The sequence below is a fragment of the Notolepis coatsorum genome (genome assembly GCF_963971535.1).
Source record: "Notolepis coatsorum genome assembly, chromosome: 10".
Taxonomy (NCBI): domain Eukaryota; kingdom Metazoa; phylum Chordata; class Actinopteri; order Aulopiformes; family Paralepididae; genus Notolepis; species Notolepis coatsorum.
The window spans coordinates 93902555-93926871 of record NC_140174.1 but is presented as its reverse complement, the minus strand read 5'-3'; the positions used below and the strand labels follow the sequence as shown (position 1 = coordinate 93926871).

At 46.9% G+C, this 24317-nt stretch overlaps 1 protein-coding gene across 1 annotated transcript in view; it reads left to right on the top strand.

The window, feature by feature from the left end:
- The window catches only part of fgfr1a (fibroblast growth factor receptor 1a), an 80845-nt gene extending 57317 nt beyond the window's left edge, over positions 1 to 23528 (top strand). The window contains 6 exon segments of the mRNA XM_084322559.1: positions 2294 to 2484; positions 14388 to 14510; positions 14648 to 14718; positions 14837 to 14974; positions 19488 to 19593; positions 21468 to 23528. Of these exon segments, the coding sequence (XP_084178685.1) occupies positions 2294 to 2484; positions 14388 to 14510; positions 14648 to 14718; positions 14837 to 14974; positions 19488 to 19593; positions 21468 to 21644 (806 nt within the window). The 3' untranslated portion in view covers positions 21645 to 23528.
- The last annotated feature ends 789 nt before the right edge of the window (positions 23529 to 24317 follow it).

The window sequence follows — 24317 nt, the reverse complement described above, 5'->3', positions numbered from 1 at the left end:
TCCTTACGCAGGCCTTATCTACCCAAATGCTTTGACATTGAAACGTGGTCTTATCTCGAGTAAACACTACGCTGAAGCTGTCGCCCGCAGACTCAAAAAATACGAATGGCCGCAATTATTTTTGGATGTTTTCTTCGTCCGCTCCGACGTCCGTTCCATTTAGCGTTTCGTATCGCGTTGTTTTCCCCCTCATAACGGTTATCTTTTCGGGACGTCGGGGGGCCATTCCGTCTTCCCTCTTCCAGGGATGTAATGTAGCGGTGAGATGCAGTCGAACGCCCAGCTGTTTGGCATAATTCAGGGTTTAACTCTCCACTCTGACACCATAGTCCTTCGTGGCTTCCTGCCTGAAATCCTGTTGTATGAGAATAAAGAGGATTTTCCCACGTCTGATCTTATGATGTATTAAAATGTCATGCGAGTGAATGGATGACATCACCCCTGTCCTCCACAACCTCCATCCACTGCTCTGACCACATCACCCCTGTCCTCCACCCACTGCTCTGACCACATCACCCCTGTCCTCCACCTCTCTGACCACATCACCCCTGTCCTCCACCTCTCTGACCACATCACCGCTGTCCTCCACCTCTGACCACATCACCGCTGTCCTCCACCTCTCTGACCACATCACCGCTGTCCTCCACCTCTCTGACCACATCACCCCTGTCCTCCACCCACTGCTCTGACCACATCACCCCTGTCCTCCACCCACTGCTCTGACCACATCACCCCTGTCCTCCACCTCTCTGACCACATCACCGCTGTCCTCCACCTCTCTGACCACATCACCCCTGTCCTCCACCTCTCTGACCACATCACCGCTGTCCTCCACCTCTCTGACCACATCACTGCTGTCCTCCACCTCTCTGACCACATCACCGCTGTCCTCCACCTCTCTGACCACATCACCCCTGTCCTCCACCCAATGCTCTGACCACATCACCCCTGTCCTCCACCCACTGCTCTGACCACATCACCCCTGTCCTCCACCCACTGCTCTGACCACATCACCGCTGTCCTCCACCTCTCTGACCACATCACCGCTGTCCTCCACCTCTCTGACCACATCACCCCTGTCCTCCACCATCTTCTCTGGCTTCCAATAAAATACCGGATACACTTAAAAATACCGCTCATCACATTGAAAGCCCTCAACAACCTGCCCCCCCTACCTCTCTGACCTCCTCCACCACCACACCTCTACCTCTCTGACCTCCTCCACCACCACACCTCTACCTCTCTGACCTCCTCCATCACCTCTACCTCTCTGACCTCCTCCATCACCACACCCCTACCTCTCTGACCTCCTCCATCACCCCTACCTCTCTGACCTCCTCCATCACCTCTACCTCTCTGACCTCCTCCATCACCACACCCCTACCTCTGACCTCCTCCATCACCTCTACCTCTCTGACCTCCTCCATCACCTCTACCTCTCTGACCTCCTCCATCACCACACCCCTACCTCTCTGACCTCCTCCATCACCTCTACCTCTCTGACCTCCTCCATCACCTCTACCTCTCTGACCTCCTCCATCACCTCTACCTCTCTGACCTCCTCCATCACCTCTACCTCTCTGACCTCCTCCACCACCACACCTCTACCTCTCTGACCTCCTCCATCACCTCTACCTCTCTGACCTCCATCACCTCTACCTCTCTGACCTCCTCCATCACCTCTACCTCTCTGACCTCCTCCACCACCACACCTCTACCTCTCTGACCTCCTCCATCACCTCTACCTCTCTGACCTCCTCCATCACCTCTACCTCTCTGACCTCCTCCATCACCTCTACCTCTCTGACCTCCTCCATCACCTCTACCTCTCTGACCTCCTCCATCACCACACCTCTACCTCTCTGACCTCCTCCTCCTCCTCCATCACCCCTACCTCTCTGACCTCCTCCATCACCCCTACCTCTCAGACCTCCTCCATCACCACACCTCTACCTCTCTGACCTCCATCACCCCAACCTCTCTGACCTCCTCCATCACCTCTACCTCTCTGACCTCCTCCATCACCCCAACCTCTCAGACCTCCTCCATCACCCCTACCTCTCAGACCTCCTCCATCGCCCTCCCTCTGGAACGCCCTGCCCAGCCACATCCAGACTGCCAACACCCTACTGTCCTTCAAAACAGCCCTCAAGACCCACCTTTTCACTCTTGCTTTCGGCCAACTGTTTTTGTTTTGTTCTTTTGTTGTTTACACTGTAAACCGTCTTTAAGCACCGTTAAAGCGCTATATGAATGTAATGTATTATTATTGACGTTTTTCTTCCTCTTCCAGGGCCATTGTACGTGATCGTAGAGTATGCATCTAAGTGCAACCTACGGGAGTACCTGCGAGCCCGACGCCCACCGGGGATGGAGTACTGCTACAACCCAGACCAGGTGCCCGTGGAGAACATGTCCATCAAGGACCTGGTGTCCTGTGCCTACCAGGTGGCCCGGGGCATGGAGTACCTGTCCTCCAAGAAGGTAAGAGATTTACATTACAATGTTTTTTTGTTTTTATGACAGCAAGATTACATAAAAAAAATAAAGTTCACTTTTATGAAAAGGAAAAAAATAACGATAATAATAAATATACAATAAAGATTGACATAAGTAGAGAAAAAGAAGAACCCACTGAGACCTCCCACCGAGGGCAAGCTACCACCACTATCTTATCTCAATTTACACTGGGTTTCAACTGTACCTCCAGATTATTCCATATTGTAATTGTTGCCTCCTTCGGTCCACGTAAGTGAGCTGTAAAGAGCTCCAAACACACAATGTTCAAGTACATCAAAGTCTGTGCTCTGAGAACAAGTGAATGAGGTGGTTTCCAGCACAGTACCAACATCTTCACTGTTGTCAGCCCAGCAAGAAGAGTTTGTGTTTCCATAAGTGACAACACATCTGGGGCAAAAAAGAGACATTAATCTCAAACAATACAGAAAGTTTTGCAGCAACCGATACCCAGAAACTAGCCACTGGAGGACACTCCCAGAACATAATTAAGTATCCATTACATTATTGTTACATAATGTACAATTTGAACTCAAAATACATTTCACGGAACAAAGCTTTACAATTCATGTTAGTACAAAGAATCTCTTCAGTCGTTCCCCAGCTTTGTATTTATGTACCGAAAAGAACCGAACCCACGAGCAAAACCGTTGGAATAAAGGAATAAGAGCTCTTGAAGAGGCACTTGACGTACCCTCTGCCGTCAGGCGCTGCCGGTTTACGTTACATTTTAGGATAATGCTAGTGGAACCACTAGGGATGCCCCGATCACGTTTTTTGCCACCGATCACAGATCGTCTTGAGCCATATCGGCCGATACCGATCCGATACCGATCGTTTTTGGTTTTATATAAAAAAAATATATATACCTTTTTTTTTTTTTTTTCAATTTTTTTTTATTATTACTTACATGAAACAAGACAACACATTAATCACAATCACAATACACAGAACTTCACAGGAAAATAACAAAAACAATAATAATACAGAATATAACAATTTATAAATTATAAAGACAAAAAGAAAAGAAAACGGAGTTCAACCTTTTTAAATTTTAAATTCAAAATTACAGGGGTACTATCTAATAGATGACCAAATAGCGAAGAACTAGCTAAATAGCTGCCCCCCAATAAAATCCCTAGTTAAATTCAAGACATCACAAAAGACAAGACAGACGAGACATTTCCTCCTCCCCCTCCCACGAGACCGCCGGACTCGCCCGAACAAGCACCCCAACCCCGCTCAGCCGCACACGGCGGTCCTAACCTTCTCAGCTGCTGCGAACCATAGGTCAATCCCAGCCTGCCCCACCCCAATCACCCGCGCCGTGGATATCTCAAGATAAATCACATCCAACAGTGTTAGGGACCAGTCAATCACTGTGAGCCCCTCAGGCTCCCTCCATCTCACTGCTATTAGCTTCTTCGCCGCTGTGACGCCCGCTAGGACAACCCCTCTCAGTTGTACGGACGCGGGTAGTGTTGTTATATCGTTCAGGAGTAGCGTAACAGCCGCGAATGGGACAGTTAAGCCACACAGATCTGAAAGTTTGTCCGCCACTGACCTCCAGAAGCGGGCCACTGGTGGGCAATCCCAATACATATGCATATAAGTGCCAGTGGCCTTTTGAGAGCACAAAGTGCACCGAGAGTCGGCCATCAGTCCCATAGCAAACAGCTTCCTAGGTGTAAGATAGATCCCATGAATATAATTAAAATTAATTTGCTGGTGATTGGGGTTGCGGGAAGACAATGCCACATTTGCCCAAACATCATCCCAGTCAAACTCGGGGTCCAACTCCGGGATATCCACACGCCAGATTGTATCCAATGATACATTTTTATACGTGGACTGAATTAAGAGCGTATAAAAGTCTGAGACAAACCCTCTGGAGGTCGTCCTGTCCACTATGAGCCTGAGGAAGGGGCGTGGCTGCAAAGCTTGAGCCCACGGCACGCCATGCGCCCTCAGCACTGACCTTAGTTGAAGGTAAAGAAAGAAGGACTCGCCGGGAAGATCATAAAATTCTCTTAAGTCCTGAAACACACGGAGGCCGTTCTTATCATAAATATCCTCCAGAGTATGAACCCCCCTCCTTTGCCATTGAGGAATATTAACCGGCTTGTGCCGAACAAGTAATTGCTGGTTATTAAAAATTGGAGAGTCCAGGTGCCATGGGCATTTAACCCCACACGACTTCTGTACATTACGCCAGGGGTTCCCAAACTTTTCAGGCCGGGGCCCAGAAAATAAGGCGTCAGAGAGCCGTGGCCCAATGCACATCGTCTGGCTTTTTTTTTTTTTTTTTTTGCCAGGCGACCGATTTTTTAAGCCAAATATCACTTCAATCCTATTAAGTTAGTTCAAGTTAGTTATTCATTTATATGTGCTATTTATGAGAGGGCTAACTTGTTGCAAAATAATAATGATAATAATAATAGCCTCATTAAAATACTATTGTTGCTTCGGTTGTTTTCAGCGTTTTATGTGCATAATCTGTTACTTAGTTTGAAATGTTCGTTGAAATAAGTAGATTTTTCGTTTTTTGTTTATTTATTAAGTTAATATAAAACCATATAGTCACATTTTAGAATACAATAGAATAGAATTTTAGAATACAACTAGAAACACTGTCCTGGCCTGCTTCTAAGTTCAGTGGCCTGACAAAAAAAATTAAAATTAAAAAATTAAAAAATTAAAAAATAAAAAATAAAAAAAATATTTTTTTTAAAAAATTTTTAAATCATCTCGCGGCCCACCCGTGGCTGCTCGCGGCCCACCTTTGGGTCGCGACCCCGACTTTGGGAACCACTGCATTACGCCACGTCTGGATCACGTGAGTTATGATTGGTCCATACCTCAGTCGGCATTTCGAAATAGGGACAGTGGAGTACACCACATCCTGCAATCTTAGCGGTGAGACCGCCGCCGCTTCTAAGGAGCGCCAAGATACAGCATCTACAGGGTCTAGTCAGCACATCAGAGGTCTCAGTGAAAAGGACCAGAAATAAAGCTTAAAATCAGGGATTGCGAGGCCCCCATCTTGTTTCCTACGTTGAGTAGTAGCTCTTTTGATTCTCGGGCGTTTGTTATTCCAGATAAACTTAGATACCATCGATTGTACCTTGCGCCAGTGGTCTATTGGAGGGGGCAGGGGGAGCATTGAGCTAACAAAATGTATCCTAGGCAGGACGTTCATTTTGATTATGGAAGCTCGGGCTTGTAAGGAGTTAGGAAGGGACGACCATCTGTCTAGATCCTGGCGTATTTTATCATAAGTACCCGTGAAGTTGAACTTAGTAGTTTGACTCAGCGTGGGGAATATCTCTATGCCTAAGTATTTAAAATGTTCCACTATGGGGATATCAGCTGGTAGTCGCACCGCTTTGGCCAGCTCATTGAGAGGTAGGCAGGCTGATTTGTTCCAGTTAATCTTAAAGCCTGACAATTTACCAAAGTCGTCGATTATTCCCAATAATTTTGTGGCCGACCGGGAAGGGTCATCCATAAAAATCAGTAGGTCATCCGCATAGAGAGCAATTTTGTGTGGTGTATTATTGACCATTATGGGGACGATGTCCTCCGATTGCCTAATAAATTGGGCCAATGGTTCGAGGGAAAGCGCGAATAGTCCTGGGATCAGAGGACAACCCTGTCTAGAAGATCTGGAGACTGGGAAAAGTGTGGAACAGTTTTTGCCTGTCAGTATCATTGCCGACGGCGAGGCATACAGGACTTTAATCATATGAATAAAATTCTTTCCAAGACCCATGACCTCAAGTACCTTCCACAGGTATGACCATTCTAGTCTGTCAAACGCCTTCATGGCATCCAAAGACAGAACTGTGGACGGATCTGTATTGTCTTACTGTTATCGACTACATGCAACAGCCTCCTAAGATTATCTGCAGCCAGGCGCCCCGGGATAAAACCAGTTTGATCGCAGTGTACCAATACCGTCATAAATCTCTGCAGGCGGCGGGCCAGCACCTTGGCAAACACTTTTAAATCGGCCCCGAGAAGACTCAAGGGCCTATAGCTACCACAATCATTGGGATCTTTGTCCTTCTTGAGAAGTAAAGAAATCAACGCCATGTTGACATCTCTTGAGAACTCCCCTTGTTCGATAGCGTAATTGATCATATCGAGCATCAATGGACCCAGTTGGTCCCAGAAAGCTAAATACACCTCGGGTGGAATACCATCCCAGCCTGGTGCCTTACCCCTCTGCATTTCAGCAATCGTCTCCCTTAGTTCCATAAGAGTGATCGGTTTCCCCAGTTCCTTAGCCTCTTCCTCAGAAATGTGGGGTATCTCAAGCCCGCCAATGAACGATTCAAATTTAGAGTCGTCGAGATTAACCTCTGAGCTATATAACTGTGAGTAAAACTCTTTAAAAGTGTCGTTGATCTTTTTCGAATCAGTAGTGACTGTACCCTGTCGCGTCTTGATCGAGGGGATATCCGAGAAATGATCATTCGAGCGTATTTTCATTGCCAATAGATGGCTAGGCCTGGAGCCGTGAAAGTAGTAATTTTGCCTTGTCCTATGTATCAAGAACTCAGACTGTTGTTTAAGTATGGAGTTTATTTCTTTCTTGACTATCTTACGTTGTGTGTTTAGTCGTTCACTATAGTTAGTTTGCAAAGATGCGTATAGGTCTGCATATAATGTTTCCAGTCCTTCTAGTTTTTTTGACCGGGATTTACGCAAATTGGAGGCGAAAAGTGTGACATGACCCCTGATAAATCCTTTCAATGCGTTCCATAGGACCCTGGGGTCATCGACCGTGCCAACATTGATCTGCAAGAATTCAGCTAGTTTACTCCTGAACTCAGAACAGAAATCATCGTTCTTTAATAAGGTTGAGTTAAAACGCCACCTGGGAGCTCTCGTGGAGAGCCTGCCAAAGGTTGCCGCAAGGAAAATCCCCTTGTGGTCCGAGAGAGCCAGGGGAACCAATGAGACGTCGAAACTATCAAACATATTAGGGGACGCGAATGCATAGTCTATTCGAGAGAAGGTTTTGTGTCTGGCTGGGATTGGATAAGCGCCATAGGTCTGCGGGCCCCGTGTCCTGGGAGGACCCGGACCTATCCATCTCCGCATCCCAGCACGCATTAAAATCGCCACCCACAAAGAGAGCGTATCCAGTAAGTTCCAACATATTCTTTGTGATTGTATTATAGAACGCTGAATCAAATGTGTTAGGGGCATACAATGCTATTATTGCCATCTTCCTATGAGAGAACTCAACTTTTGCTATAGTAATCCTTCCCTCCGTGTCCGACCACACATCCAGGACTTTGATATCAAGGTTACGTCTTGCAACTATGACGACTCCTTTCGTCTTATCATCGGCTGAGGATGAGGAGATAACGTGATATTGTCGATTTGCTAGCCTTGACACATCACCCACCAATAAATGCGTCTCACTAAGGAGAGCAATGTCAATATTTCTTCTGTTCAATAACCAAAGGACACTGGCACGCTTGTGTGGGGCGTTAAGACCCCCTGCGTTCCAAATTAAAATATTCAATTTAGCCATGGTCGAGTTTGTCTAAATGCGTAGAGAACATACCAGTGCAGCCAGGCTGAGTACAGAGGCGCTGATCCAGGCGGGCCCAGACGGTCAATCCCAGGAGTTCAGAGGAGGAACAATTACACACATATAAGACAACAGTACATAAAACACAGAAAAATACCACCCCAGTTACAACCCCCCCTCCTTCTACTCTAAACCCTAACCCACCCGTCCTATTATAAACCCTCCTATACCCACTCTCCAATCCCCTCCCTATGCCCCATCCACTAAGGATGGTCATCTTCCTATCATTTCCCACTGGAGTCATGGATCCAATAAGACGCTCTCCACTCCGACCCCCCTCTAGATAAACCCCTGATTAAACCCCCACTAGTCCAATAAACACAAATAAAAATAAAAATTAAATTCAATAAAGATATCGGTCGAAAACCACCGTGAGCCTTGGCCCTAACATGAGACAACTATAATGGAAAGAATTGCCATTATTATATAATAACTCAACATCAACCCTGTAACCATCTACTTCCGAGTCTGCGTATTAATGTCGCAATGTTATAGCATAAATGGATAAAGGAAAATTCAAAACAAAATTAAATTAAAGCATACCAGCAGATAGTCTAAGGCAGGATCGGATCACAGGTAAATTGCGCAAACTGATGTCATTTAAACATTGACAATAAGAAGAAAGGGAAAAAAGGGGGTTATGGTCAAAGTGCACGCATGTAACAGCCCCTCTGATCAGGCACAACGGCTGGAATGACATAACCTATGTAAGAATAGAATTAAACACCTTCATTAACCCGGGGATAGTAATAAGCTATACCTGACACAACCTGTTATCATATATTGTATATATATATTCAACCGACCTTCTACTACTGGAGCCCAAAGCTCAAAACAGCCTGGATATAAAAATAAAAGCATACAAGAAGTTAGTTAAGGACCCGATCACCGTTGAATTGTGCAAACCGATGTCACTTAAACAGCAACAACAACCAAAATACGTAAACATTAACGGGTCTCGAGTGTCGAGTGTCTCGGCGCGGGCGATAGACACAGCCTGCTAGCTAGCCCGAGGCTAGCGCGTAAGCTAGTGATGAATCCGGCTAGCACGCTAGAATCTGTTTTGTACATTGTTCAGCTAGCTCACTAGCTTTCATAGAGGCGACACCCACGTACGACCATGCGGTCAGCATTAGCAAGTAACAGAAGTCATTGGGATGCCCCGCTAGTTTGGATGGGCAGTGGACAGTTAGCATGTCTGGCATGACAACAAGCATCTGTGAGTAGTCCGCCCTATCAATGTATTCAGGCCCACATCGCCAAGTCACTCACCCGACATAGATATCAAGCTACAGTCTCGGCTATCCCCCCGAGATATTCCTTTGCTTTAGCCAAAGACCAAAATGAACGCCGATCATCGTCCTTACCCAGCACAGATAATTTCGCGGGAGCGAATAGCGTAGGCCTCAGGCCTAGTTTCCATAGCCTGGACATGACCACTTTGTATTCGCCTCTCCGTGCTTGAACCTCCAGCGTAAAGTCTTCGAAAATGGCCACTTTGTGATCGCCAAGACTTAGTTTACCCCTTCTGGCACGGGCCGACCGCATGATGAGCTCCCTCTGCTGAAGCCTGTTCAGCTTGACAATAATGGGCCTCGGCTCTTTGTTCACTCCAGGACTGGTCCTGCCCGCTCTGTAGGCCGATTCACATACGGGAGGGTTGGGGAGGACATCTTTCCCCAGTATTTCCTGCAGCAATTCCGGCATGGTCTCCGAGAAACGGCCTCCCTCGTTGCCCTCCGGTACACCAGCAATCCTGATGTTGTAGCGTCTCTCCCGGGACTGCATTTCCACAATTACCGACTAGTTTGGCAACTTCAGCCTGCCTAGCCAGCAGGGAGGTCTCCAGACCCGCCATCCTCTCGCCTTGTAGTGAGACCTCTGTCGTTAGCGTGGCTAGTTCGTTAGCATTAGCCGAGGAGACAACGTGCAGCGACTCCATCTTGTCTTTCAACGGGTCGACCGCCAACCTAATTTCCTCTGACATCTCTCGATGAAGGTTATCAAAAAATTCCGCCTGCACTTTTCTTTGTGTTTCAGCGAAGCGTGTCTCAAAGTCTTCATGGAGTTTGGTCATGACCGAGAGTACAGCTTCGCTTATCTCATTGATACCGGGCGACGGCGCGATTAAGCCCGGTGGCAGTTTGCTGGCTGGGGTGCTCATGGATCTGGTCTCCACCACCGACATCGCAGAAAGTTGAAAAAAGTCGACGACAGTAGTTGAAACTCGACGACTCAACAAGCAGACAAATAACAAATACAAATAAAATAAAGACTAATGGGGAGAAAAGTATATTTCGCACGATAGAAGGGAGCTCACGTGAAACACGTCTACTCCATGATCGCCTAGCTCCGCCCTCACGGGTATCAATAGTTAAGATCATATATACCCTTTTTTTATATATATATTTTTTTTTCTTTTTTTTATATATATATATATTATATAATTATACTGTAGTTGTATTAGCTGCGAGACATGGCCACCACGCAACAAGTCAAAATGCTCGCTATCTCCACTGTCTGTGTGTATACTCTGCTTTGGTCAAATCACATTTAGCATGTATTATGTCTTCAAATAACGCACCGGACTGCGGCTTAACGTTTGACGGTTTATTTGATCCGCTCCACCAGTGCACAACACACACACACCATCTCCCGTTACCACAACGCTTTACGGTATATTACAGCAGTGTCGCAACATTACCGTGCCATCTTAAAGGCCCGGTGAACACCGTTGTGATTCACATACACAACATATTCCCCCCCCCCCACAGGGAACCCCGAAGAACATCCCCATACAGTTTAATTCATATGTAATTCATACTAACGGTCCCTGCAGCCTACCTAGGTGAACCGGGTAGACTGCCAGTCACCGACATAGTCTTGTGGATTATTCTGCCACGCAACAGACTATGCTCTGACTAAAACGGTCAATGAATAAATATAAATAATCTGTAACATAAATAGTCTATCTCTCAAGTAACAGTCTCAAGTAGGCCGGTCTATTCCGGACGCGGACTGGCCGTGCGTCCCGGCGAACCTGGGGCTCGACTGGCAATGGCAATGGTGAGCCCCGCTGGGCGCGGTCGGGAGAGGCCTCCAGGTGAACCGCTGCGGCTCATCTGGCAAAACCCAGTCCTCAATGTCCAGCTCTGAACCCTCCCTAGACTCTGGGTCCGAGATGGGGTCGTTTGCCACCTTCTTAAGCCGGTTTGCGTGCCACCGTGATCCATCGGCCAGACGAAAGGTGGCCGGGCCCAGCCGGGCCGTGACCCGTATCGGTGCCGACCAGAAGGATAGCAGCTTGTGGTCCCGGTGGGGACGACGAATCCGGACCCAGTCTCCTTCTGTGAAGGAAGGCGCTTTCACCCTCCGCCTCCTATCGAACCGCTGCTTCATTCGACGCTGAGCATCTGCGACCCTGGTGCCCTGGCAGGGTATCACTGCCGGCGCGATACTTGCCGGGACCCTCAGCCGATCCAGGGGAAGCTGCAACTCGCGTCCCATCATCAGGAGGGCTGGGGAACTGCCCGTAGTTGTGTGCGGCGTCGCCCTGTAGTGAAGCAAAGTGCGGAGTAAAGCGGCTGAGAACGGCAGACCCTCCGTCAGGTGCGCTCTGATGCCGTTCTTCAATGTCTGATTAAACCTCTCCACCCCCCCGTTTGCCTCCGGGTGGTAGAAGGCTGTACGGACGTGGTTAATCCCCCTGGCCTCCATGAAAGTGGCAAAGTCAGCAGAGACAAACTGCGGCCCATTGTCCGTAGTGAGGGTGTCAGGAATGCCCCACCGGGCGAACAGGGCGGAGAGGAAATCCGTGACCACACTATAAAAATTAACAAAATAGAGCACAGTCTCGTCGGAGCGATCAGAAAGGCAGCCATCACAGCAGCGCCCGAGGCGGCCACCTCCGGCCACTTGGAATGGAGGTCATAGGCCACCAGGAGGAAACGCTGGTGGTGTGGGACACCATGGAGCTCCCCACAGATGTCCAGCTGGATGTGCTTCCAAGGTGCGGGTGGCCATGGCAAAGGCTGCAGAGGCGCTGGGGTCGGCGGCCCCATCTTACCGCTGAGAAGGCAGGCTGAGTAGTCCCTCACCATTGTCTCTATATCCCGGTCAATGCCCGGCCACCACACCAGATCCCTGCAGCGCTGCTTCACCCTCACGATGCCCAGGTGCCCCTCGTGCGCCATGGTCAATATGCGTGCTCTGAGGTCACTGGGGATGACTGTGCGAAGCCCCCGAGCCACACAAACACTGCTCCAGCAGGACTGCTCATCCTTGACCCGATGAAAAGGCGCCAGCACCTCCGGGACCTTCACGGGCCACCCCCCCCTGATGTAGGTGCGGAGCTGGGCGAGCGTGGAGTCCCCCTCCGATGCAAGCTGAAGGTCCTCCAGGGAGACCGTGGCCTGGAGCGGGCCGTGAAGCTGAAGGACAAGCTCCGGTTCCATCGGATCCGGGCACGTTTTGGGTGCCGGGTCAGGGGTGGCACGGGAGAGCAGGTCAGCCACTACATTCTCCCTGCCGGGAGTAAACACTGTGGTGTGGCTGGAGCCTCTCAGACCAGCGGTGAATCCTCTGGCTTGTGGCCCGACCCGGATGTAGGGAGCAGGGCGGTAAGAGCCTGGTGGTCCGTCCGCAGCGTAAAATGACGTCCGTACACGTACATGTGCCACCGTTCACACGCCCAGACACAGGCCAGAGCCTCGCGCTCCCCCACCGAGTACTTCTGTTCCGCTGGGGAGAGAGCGCGGGAGGCAAACGCCACTGGGCGCTCCACGCCCCGCTGGACCTGAGACAGCGCAGCCCCGATCGCCGTATTGGACGCATCACAGGTGACAAACGTCGGGCTCGCCAGATCGAAGAACGTGAGCACTGGTGGTGAGGTGAGCTGCGTTTTAAGTTGGCGAACAGCGCTAGAGCAGGCTGGGGTCCACTCCCAGACCGCGTCCTGTTTCAGGAGCCTCCGAAGCGGGGTGGTGGTTCGACAACACACACACCATCTCCCGTTACCACAGCGCTTTACGGTATATTACAGCAGTGTCGCAACATTACCGTGCCATCTTAAAGGCCCGGTGAACACCGTTGTGATTCACATACACAACAGCATGCCCTTAGCAGGGTATATCTGCGGCTCTGCAGATATACCCTACTCCCTCAGCTAGCCCCGTTTGTGACTGCGATGCAAGCCGGGGCTCGAATACGCATCGAATCAATGTTATAAGACATTGATATCAGGAGCTATCTGTAGCTACTGCTAGCCGGCTAGATAACGTTAAGACAACGCCGCAGTGAACTATTTAGTTTAATGGGCCATTGCGTTTTGAACAGTGAGCTAACGTGAGCTAACCTGAGCTAGCATGCACTACTAGACTATTGCTGGAGCATTTGTTGATATCAGGAGCTATCAGTAGCTAGCCGGCTAGATACCGTTAGACAATGCCTCATGTATTAAACTAAAAGTGAATAGTTGACTGGGTAATTTTGTTTAAACAGTAACGATAGCTAGGTAGCTAACGTTAGCTCATGGAGATCTCATGCACTAGACTAGAGCGGAGCCTCCTCTGTGTTTACACGGGTAAGGGAGGGGCAGGGGAGGAGGAGGAGCGGCAGTTTGCAGCTCCGTGTGTCTGAGACAGAACTCAGCGAGTGAGATCTCCGCTAAGAATTGGATCATGTTTTTCGATCGGTTTTCACGATCGGCGAAAATAAAGCATTATCGGAATTCACCGATCTCATATTTATACTGAATATCGGCCGATACCGATCGCTGGCCGATCGATCGGGGCATCCCTAGGAACCACCAGTATCCAGACAGAGCCACTTAGATCAAGCGCAACACTGGAATGTGTTGCTCAAATCCTTGCGTCACAGACACAGCAAGTAGCCAAAAGGAGGAGTAGTGAGGGTGAATTGATGGCGCTGCTCGCTCGGGTAAAGAGGGTGAGAAATAAGTAGCGAGAAATTAAGAAAAGTAGCCTAGAATTAAATTTGCAATTAGGACAAAGTGGACCCAAGCAAGTAAAAAATGCCACTGTGAGATGGCTTGTTTCAACCACCTCTTGCCAAGTCTAGCAGTGCGGCTGCATTCAATTAGAGGAGCATATGTAGTACCTCACATGTACCTCGTGGCTCCTCGACATCGGAAATTAATTGAATGCAGCCGTGCTGCTAGACTGAAAACGGACCATCGATGACCATTTTGAAATGATAAACGGCGGTACCCCCAGCTGGACTAAAGTGTGTGTCTTTTGTGTAGTGTATCCACAGAGATCTGGCTGCTCGAAACGTCTTAGTAACGGAGGACAACGTGATGAAGATAGCGGACTTCGGCCTGGCGAGAGACATCCACCACATCGACTACTACAAGAAGACGACCAACGTGAGGCCTCCTGTTGTTAACCTGCTGTTTTCTTTGAAACTGTAAATCCTTTCCACTCGCCTGCATTATTATGATCATGAATTCTCCTCGGAGCCATAACACCTACACACTTCCTACCCCCCCCCTCCCCCCTACAGGGTCGTTTACCAGTCAAGTGGATGGCTCCCGAGGCGCTCTTTGACCGGATATACACGCACCAAAGTGATGTGTGAGTGTCGAGCCTCATCATTCATAACCGCCGTCCACTCCGAGTAGGAACATTTTTAGTCGCGTAAATCCCTGCGGGCTCTGGCTTAGCTAATCTTTCTTGTGTGTCTCTCGTGCAGCTGGTCGTTCGGAGTGCTACTGTGGGAGATCTTCACCCTGGGAGGCTCTCCCTACCCCGGGGTCCCCGTGGAGGAGCTGTTCAAGCTGCTGAAGGAGGGCCACCGCATGGACAAGCCCACCACCTGCACGCATCAACTGTAAGCTCACACCTCCACACACCAACTGTAGACACACAACCTGCACACACCTGAACACACTAGGGCTGACCCCTATTATTCGAATAGTCGACTAATCGATCGAAATGAGCCGTAGTCGACTGCCTACCTCTTAGTCGAATGCAAAAAGAAAGACATTTTATTTTATTTTTTTTATTATTATTATTTCTTTTGATCATTCTTTCCAAAAGAAAAGAGGCCTAGAAGCGTGGCTAACGCTAATGGCACGCATGCCAGAGGCTAACTGCCTAAGAAAACAGGCACAGAGGCACTGAAAGAGGATTTTAACCCATCTAATGAACACACTAGACTAGACAAATATCAAGATGTATCCATCAGTGGACCAATTGCATGCTTTCGCAGAGGACAAGAAGCCTTCAGTCGACTCCTTCAGACATTAAGCACCCCCCACAGCCCAAATGGAATGATAAAAAATAATAATAATAATAATTATACTTTTATTTTTTCAACAAAAAAAATGTCATAGTCGACTATCGGCTAATTTCGGCCAATCAAAGTCGACTAACCAAATCCTTAGTCGGGGACAGCCCTAGAACACATCAACTGTAGACACACAACCTGCACGCACCAACTGTAGACACACAACCAGCACGCACCAACTGTAGACACACAACCTGCACTAACTGTAGACACACAACCTGCACACACCAACCTGCACACACCCCCAGGCCATCAGAGCCATGAACAATGAACATTGAGTGCTCAGAACATTGAACTGTCCACACACAAGCACACATGAACACACACACGACACGCACACTGTGCACGCTCACACACGAGCAGCCACTTAACACTTTAACATGAGCGGGCACACACTCATGTCGCACACACGCACACTCATGGCCAAAGGAAAGGACACTTTAAATTAGAATAACAGGAACAGTGTATTGCACTACCAAAGCTAACTGGCATGTCCCATATGCTCTGTAAATAACTATGTACAGATACCGAGATGTCACTCCATGTTACCTGTTACCTGTTACTGCACAATGTTGTTTTCTTCTTTTGATTCTATTATATGTACCACTGTATTGCACATCGTTGCGGGCAAGACCACCCGCATTTCATTGTATACCTGTATGCCGTGACAATTAAAACTCTTGACTTGACTTGACTGTAGACACACAACCTGCACCAACTGTAGACACACAACCTGCACGCACCAACTGTAGACACACAACCTGCACACACCAACTGTAGACACACAACCTGCACGCATCAACTGTAGACACACAACCTGCACGCACCAACTGTAGACACACAACCTGCACTAAGGCTGAACGATTAATCGATTTTAAATCGAAATCGTGATTTTAAATGTTGCAATTAGCAAACCGCAAAGCCTGCGATTTGGGATACGTTATACAGCGAGTCTGATTCAAGTTTTTTTTCTTGTGTGCCAGTCATGCTTACCATGCTTACCAATCAGAAGTTCTGTGCTCTCATTGCTCACCAATCAGAAGTAGCCCAAGGTAGCTACGTATACGTCTAACAACAACAACAACAACAACAACAGCTTGTGAAACGCCTGTGTGTGAAGACGTTACAGCAGGGCTCCACAGTGCGCCTATTGGTCGCATTTTGCGACCCGAAATAAGTCCCAGCTTTTTTTTTTCCCACACTGTTTCAATGTGCAGTGAAAACTCCAATGCGTTTAACAAGCTTTGCATCCTCGTCATTCCTGATGCCCATGTCGGGGTAAACTAACGTTAGCTACTAACGCTAGCTAAGCTAGCTAACCCTGCTCACAGACAGCGAAAACAGCTGAGCTCCAATAGTGAGGAAGGGAGGGGAACGGGGCTCGGGCTGAGCCCGTCTCTCTCTCTCTCTCTCCCTCCCTCCCTCTCTCTACTGTACATTCAATTAACGTTTAAATAGCAAAACGTTGCACTATGAAAATGAACTGGATATTTGATGATAATATACATTTAACTTCATTAGCTGACATATTCTAAAATCATTAAGTCTACTACTGTATAAGCCATTCTCCTTTTCTGTGTGTGTTTTTTTTTCTTTTTTTCCGATAAATTTAGATTATTATCAATTCTAACATTTTCAAATCGATGCAGTTGAATCGTCACATTAGGATCGATGCATTTTGATGCATCAATGCATCATTACACCCCTAATGCATATACATTCATACATACATATACAGATGTACATATACATACATGCGCACATACATAGATATATATATATACATACTTAACACTTGCAGTGCCACGGACGACATATCTCGTTTTATTAGCCCCCCCCCACTGAGTGCCGCCGACGACAAATATCGTTTTATTGTTTTATTAGCCATCTGAAATCATATTTCATCAACCGAGTCTCCCGTTGGTACAGCAGCCCCTACAGGAGCTCAGAATGGAAAAAAGCGCCCCCTATCGTCTATCCCTGTGTAACTGCAGGTCAGTCGCTTAGGCTGAGGTTACACCTTTCGTATCATCTTCGTATTGTTTTCTTATACGCATCGCCGCGACGTCATGCGCCTCGAGTCACACTTTCGTTTTTTTTCCGTTTTTGTCACCAGAGCACACTGATGTAGTACACTGCCAAAGCAGTAGGTGGCAGTAGGTGGCAAACATGAAGGCAATTTCAACCAATCAGAACAAATGTGCCAATACACTTCCTGGTGGAAGCTCCACCAAAGAAAATGTCAATAAGGCAGCCTATGCCGCGCCACCATCTTGTTTACTCAATGCAGCAATAATTTTTCAGCAAAGCCTAATAAAAGTGCAATAAACAAAACGGATACATTCACTGTGTGTTCTGCTTGTCATTTGTTGATGAAACAAAACTAACATCAACACAAGTGACCACCAAGAGCGGATAGTTTTAGTCTAAAAAAACGCTCGGTAGCATTGTTAGCTGCATGCTAACGTCAATGGAGTATGCCATTATAACAATATAGCATTGTGGCTAGAAGCTAACGTTAGCTCACGCTACTTAGCCAGCATCAAAACTGATGATATCGCGAGCTATCAGTAGTTAGATAACATTAGAGACAACGCTGTGTGTATTAAACAAAGGTGAATAGATGACTGGGCCATTTTGTTTAATGCTTCTTAAGTTGAAAGAGGAACTCTGAGCTAACAGGGTCTGAATCCTGATAGCTCACATTAGCCAGCTGCTCATGCCATCGGTAATGCTAGCAGAATGAATGGATGTAAACTTTATTTAACATATTGCATATGGGTACAATACAATACGGCTCAATACAAACAATTGTTAAGGGAATGCAGACTGTTGTAGCTTGGACTGGGGTCCTTATAACAATAACTTGACAACACATGGTAGCTGAAGCTATTTGGGACACGGAGCTCTGTCCCAAACACACACACACACACACTCTGCTGTCACCGGAAGGGCACGCAGATGGTATCTACTGCGCATGGGCGTTTTCGCAACAACGGCTAGCGTGCTGACTACACGCTGTTTGTCGACTCGTTTTTTTGCGTATCTCCAAACGCAAACACAATTTTGCGTTTCAGCCGTATCCACAAAAAAACGCCAAAAAACGCGTTTCTGTGTAGATAGGACATCATACGTCGTCAAAAACGTATAAAAAAACGCCAGGAATACACTAGTCTAACCATAGCCTTAGACTGACCTGGGATCTGTAGATATGTAGGGGCGGAGCCAGCTGGTTCCTTGTGCTGGCAAGAAGTCTGATCAACATGGAAGTCATCGCGGGACGGGAATCAGCCTGGAATATATATTTACAGCAGCCAATACTCAATCAATAAGCGTGATCGATATTTGGAATGGCGATCAGGAATTGGAATGATCTTTTTGGAGAACATCTGATCTGAGGTAAGGAATCTATTTTACCAGTCTTGGGATAATCAGAGTTGTATTCGCTGAGATCTCAGCGTTTGCCCTATGTGTGATGTGTCTGTGTGTGCGCGATCGCTGATGAGGAAATAAGAATTGATTTTTCAGATCGCCTCTATAGCGTGCATACGTACACATATACTATCGATAATCTAGCGATTTGAAAACGATTCATAAATAGGCCGAAAAATTACAACGTTTGTGTATTCTAGAATATTCCAGTAAATGTCTTTTATCATGGAATCTTTATATTTTCCTTAAATGCCCGAAAAACAACTTTTGACTTTGTCAAAAAAGAAATATATATATATATATATATATATATATATATATATATATATATATATATATATATATATATATATATAAAAGAAAAAAATGTATTAAAAAAACGTTCTGAAAAAAAGAGAAATAATTATTAAACTTTTCTGAGTTTTTTAATAAGTCGAGGGCTTTTAAAAATGCTATAAAACGAAAATTAACCGATAAAAAAACAATCCGCTTCGACAATGTTGACTGGAAAAAGTGGGTCGTGGCATTCAAGGAGGTTCCGGGGCACCGAGCTCCGGCACAGAAAGTGTTAATAAACTGTGCTCTTGACCCCTTCCTATATAAAACATGTCTCTCCCTGCAGGTACATGATGATGAGGGACTGTTGGCATGCTGTTCCTTCCCAGAGGCCCACATTCAAACAGCTGGTGGAGGACTTGGACCGCACTCTGGCCATGACGTCCAACCAGGTCAGTCCCACCATCCACCACGGCTCTCTGCTTCTCTCCCACACGTTTCAATTTCAGTTTTTTTTATATATTTTTTTAAAGGACAGTACACATTAATCAACATTTCTGTAAATGTGCCAGTTATAGCCAGCTGGCTAATTCGCAACTGTAGTCCTTTTGGCAAGATGTTATAAACCCATACACCTAAAACGGAGGCATTAACAGGTTCAGCGCCAGAGGTCGTTATGGGCGTTGGGCCGTTGTGTGCCAGCGCTCTGTTCAATGGGGATAAGTTCCGGTGTTTGCAGTGCTAAACCTATATTAAATATTATAGCTATGGATCTATTGTCAGTGAGTTTCTTCCGGTCAACGTGCAAAAAACTGATTTTTCATCCATACATTTCCGTTTTATACCGTGGTGAATATGAGTATAGTTTTAGAGTGATCCTGTGTAATCCCAGGAAACTCCAGCAAATAGCGCTTTACTGCATTTCCTTATAAATTGTGCCATTTCTCACCTGGATCAAGAATCATTCTGAAATCAACGCTAGATTATCTGTATTATGTTTCATCATGCATGCACGAAAGGGTGTGGGGGGGGGGGGGGGGTTCTATGCTTTGAGTGCCATCAACGGTATACATTACAGACACGCTGCGATCGCGGGGAAAAAATCATCGGATCAACGCAAGATTGATAACATATAGTCCTTCCCTCGTCTATGATGTACTGCAAAAACAATAATCCAATTATCTGATCGCTATTCCAAATATTGATCGCGGTCGTGTGTCCAACATTATCCACCAAAACACATGAACCGAGTGAACTCGAGTGTCCCCAATCCATGTGTTATAAATGTTACTCATGCCCGACTTGGACTTCTTAGATCGATGCACAGCCCAAGCCAGAGGGATTCCAATGATGTGCAATACCGGCCGCAAGGCGTTAGGCGGCGGTATTGGCCATTTGCGATCTCGGAGCCATTCCCAATGATAACATCAGGCTGGATGGATGAATTATGAATGGATATAGGCTAGCGAATAAAATGAATAACGACCAAAACCCGACTTTTCTCGGGTTTGGTGCTCAAGCGATGGCGAGTTAACCCGACTTATGTCGTGTCTGGCGCTGAATGTGTTAAAAGTAAAACACAATATTTACAACACAATCCAACATTATGGTAAAAGCAATAACAAAATACACAATGAACTGATTAAAAGTGATCACATGTTTGATTTGTCTATAGCCAGGCCCGAGTATTTCTGTAAAGGTGTGGTAGGTAGCACAGTATCGTATTTCAGTTGGCAGGACGTTCCACGTTATGAAGATTACTCCTAACGCAAAGACGTATCTCAACTAGGGATGGGCAAAACTCGCAAAATTGCTATTCGATAGTCACTGGGAACTATTCGCATACTAATCGAAAATGTAATGTGATATAATCAAGCAAGCTAGCTGGCTACTGTCATTACTAACAGCTAACGCTAGTGGACCAAGCGAATGTAAAGCATTCGTTCTGAACGTTACATCACTGATGCTTGAAATGTGTGAGCTTAGTGAAACAACATGGCAAACGTACAAAACTTTGCTACCACGAGACACCTCCGGTCTCTCTTTCTTCATCTTTCTTTTCTGTTCTCCCAGCTGTTAACGGACTGTTATGCTACCTGGCTAGCTAGCCGAGCCGTACCCAGCATGCCGTTCCGCAGTGTAACAGATTTAGACAAAACGTTATTCGCATAAACTATTAGATTTTCTGTCATTTAACCACTATTAGAATATTAGAAAATCTATGTCTCATTTTTACCGTAACCACAGAGAGCGAAGCACAAAAAAACGTTTCTGCCTGTCCCCCCATGTCCCACCATGTCCCGTCATGCTGTGTCTCTGTCCCCAGGAGTACCTGGAGCTGTCGGTGCCTCTGGACCAGTACTCGCCCAGCTACCCCGACACGCGCAGCTCCACCTGCTCCTCGGGGGAGGACTCCGTGTTCTCCCACGACCCAGGGGCGGAGGAGCCCTGCCTCCCCAAGTTCCCCCCCCACTCCAACGGGGTCGCCGTCAAGAAGCGCTGATGACCTCACACACGCACCTCCACCCCCCCACCCACCCTTACCCCTGACATTCCTCTCCCCCGTCCTCCTCTTTGCCCTTCTCCGTCGTGGATCGGACCATCTCCCCCCTGCCCCCCCCCCCCCCCCTCCCCCAAACATGGACACTGAACACTGGTGCTCTGAGAGAAGGGGGCTTGGAGGTCGTCTCCCCCCCCACCCCACCCTCCCCCGGAACTCGTCGGTTAATGAGCGGCCGAAGACCGTTAGCACACCGGCTTCCTGGTTCCCGGTGGTGAGGCGGCCATGTTGTCTATGGGGCACTTTGTTATTATTGACCGGGAGTGGCTGGTTTTATTTGGACACGGCGCTGGAAGAGGACAGTCCGCTCCTGCTCTTCTCTCCACTGGACGTTTCCCCCATCGGGGCGAGAGCTACAGAAAAAGGACTACGGTGAAAAAAAGGATTGGTGATTACTTGGGTGGGAGTTCAGATTATGTCGGTTTATATTTTCCAGGGTTTGTTCCGTCGGATAGCAAATGAAAGCGTTTCGCTTCTCAGACCAAATCCAGAGAATATATTTCCAAGGGACATGGCATACCTTGTATATGTTAGCGCATCGCAGCATTCAAACTATTTCCTTGTAAATACAGTTAGAAATTTATAAATATGAATATATATATTTACACTGTACTCTTATTTTTATTACCATATTTTGATTTATTTTCTTTTTGTACAAGGAAGCTATTGTTTGATCCGTTTTTGAATATAGTCCCTAGGGACAGTTGCTACATGAAATTATCTTAAAATTGTATTGAGGATTACTTGGCCAGTTTTCACTGTATCATGATTCTTCTTCAGCTTTGCTTTCCCCTCTAATCTGCTGCATAATCACCAGTAGAGACATGTATTAGCTTTTATTTTGTTGTCAGCCACAACCTACAATACAATGTAATTCAATGTCTGTGGTGTCCATCAGAAGTCAGCTATGATCCCTTTAAAAAAAGAAAAGAGAAAACATAATCAATTTTGTGTATGTGTGTGTGCATACATATGTGCAAACTTGTGTGTGTGTGTGAGAGAGAGAGAGAGAGAGAGAGAGAGAGAGGGGTGTGTGTGTACCTTGTGTGTGCATGCACATGGGTGACTGAGACCCTGTCCACACGTATACGGATATTTTTTGAAAACCTTTCTCCGCGTTTTGGCCTCCCGTCCACATGAAAACGCTGGAAACATTTGTTTTAGGTCACTAGAAACACCTTCCAGGGTGGAGATTCTTAAAAAAAAAACTCTGTTTTGCCTGTGTATGTGTGGACGGGTCAAACGGACGCGTTAACATCATCGCCAACACCCCCTGTCCACACGTGTATGGATATGTTTTACTGGGTATTTTCTCTGCGATCAGGACCACGGAGAGATCCTTGCAGCCGGCCGCCAGGTCAGTTCATGTGAGTGTTTTTTGTTGTTGTGAACGGAGAGTGTGGACAGGACGTCGGTGTGAACATGCATTTTTAGGAATATCCGTGTACGTGTGGGAGGCCTGAGAGACAATGACGCGTGTAGGAACGCTACATGTTTTTACCTTGTCTTATTCAGTCATTTATTTTAAGGAAGGTCACAGCTGTACATATTCCTGGTTGGTAGCCATGCTTGTTAACTAGAACCAGAGTTACACACACGTCGGTCAACAGCCATGCACTGCCACTGTGTGCACGCCTTCCCTCGTAATGAACTGAAGCTTTAACAGAAGTTAAATTAGCTGTAATAACTTCTGATGAAGGGTTGCAGGACACGTGCTGTATGTCATCGCGAAAGGATTACATTAAATAAAATGCTATTGAAATAAACAAACCATGAACGCTTTTTACAGTCTGAACAGAACTTAATAAACGGGTCCATAAATATCAACAGTTCCTTGTTTTGTGGTGTAAATCATGTTTACAGAGATGGAGCGATGGCCACTTCAATCCCCAGCCCATTTAGCCCAGGTTGCTGGGGCCGATTAAGTATGATAATGCGCTGCTGACATCAGAAGATATGTGGGTTGGAGCAGAGAGGCACAGCCAGCAGTAAACGTGTAATTTATGGCTCTGTGAATGGCTTGGCTAGTGCTTCTTCTCCACTTGCATCCATCAGCCCAACCAGCCTTGATGCCCACGTCTGGTCCTGGCTTCCTGCCATTGGCTGATGCATCACCTGGATCGCAGTCTCCACGCAACAGGCGAAAACCAGCCGTGCGGTGTGTGACGGGCGTCTGTCTCTTTTTTCTTTTTACAACTAGGGTCAATGGAGTTGGACTTTAGTGCTTGTACTGTGTATCAAGAACGAAGTAAAACGGGGGCGTAAGGCGGAGCCGAAAGAGGATGATTTGTGTACATATGCTCTTCTGAGAGAAGTTAGCCTTTCACCTTTTTCCAAATACGCATAAAATCATAACTGTGATATGAATACGAATAGATTTGTAAGGCAACACACCGATATATTCTCCACAACACACAGCCTTCCAAGGCCTACGAGAACAATTCCGTTCTCTCATTAAACCAAGACTCCCCAGAACGTGGAGTTATCGGCGAAATGTTTTTGCCAGGCATCTACTCGACAGGGCTCTACGCTAACCTTTTTCCCAAGGAGCACATGTGCTCCTAAATGAGAAAATGTAGCAGCACAGTGAAAATTTGTTTATTAACAAAAACATTT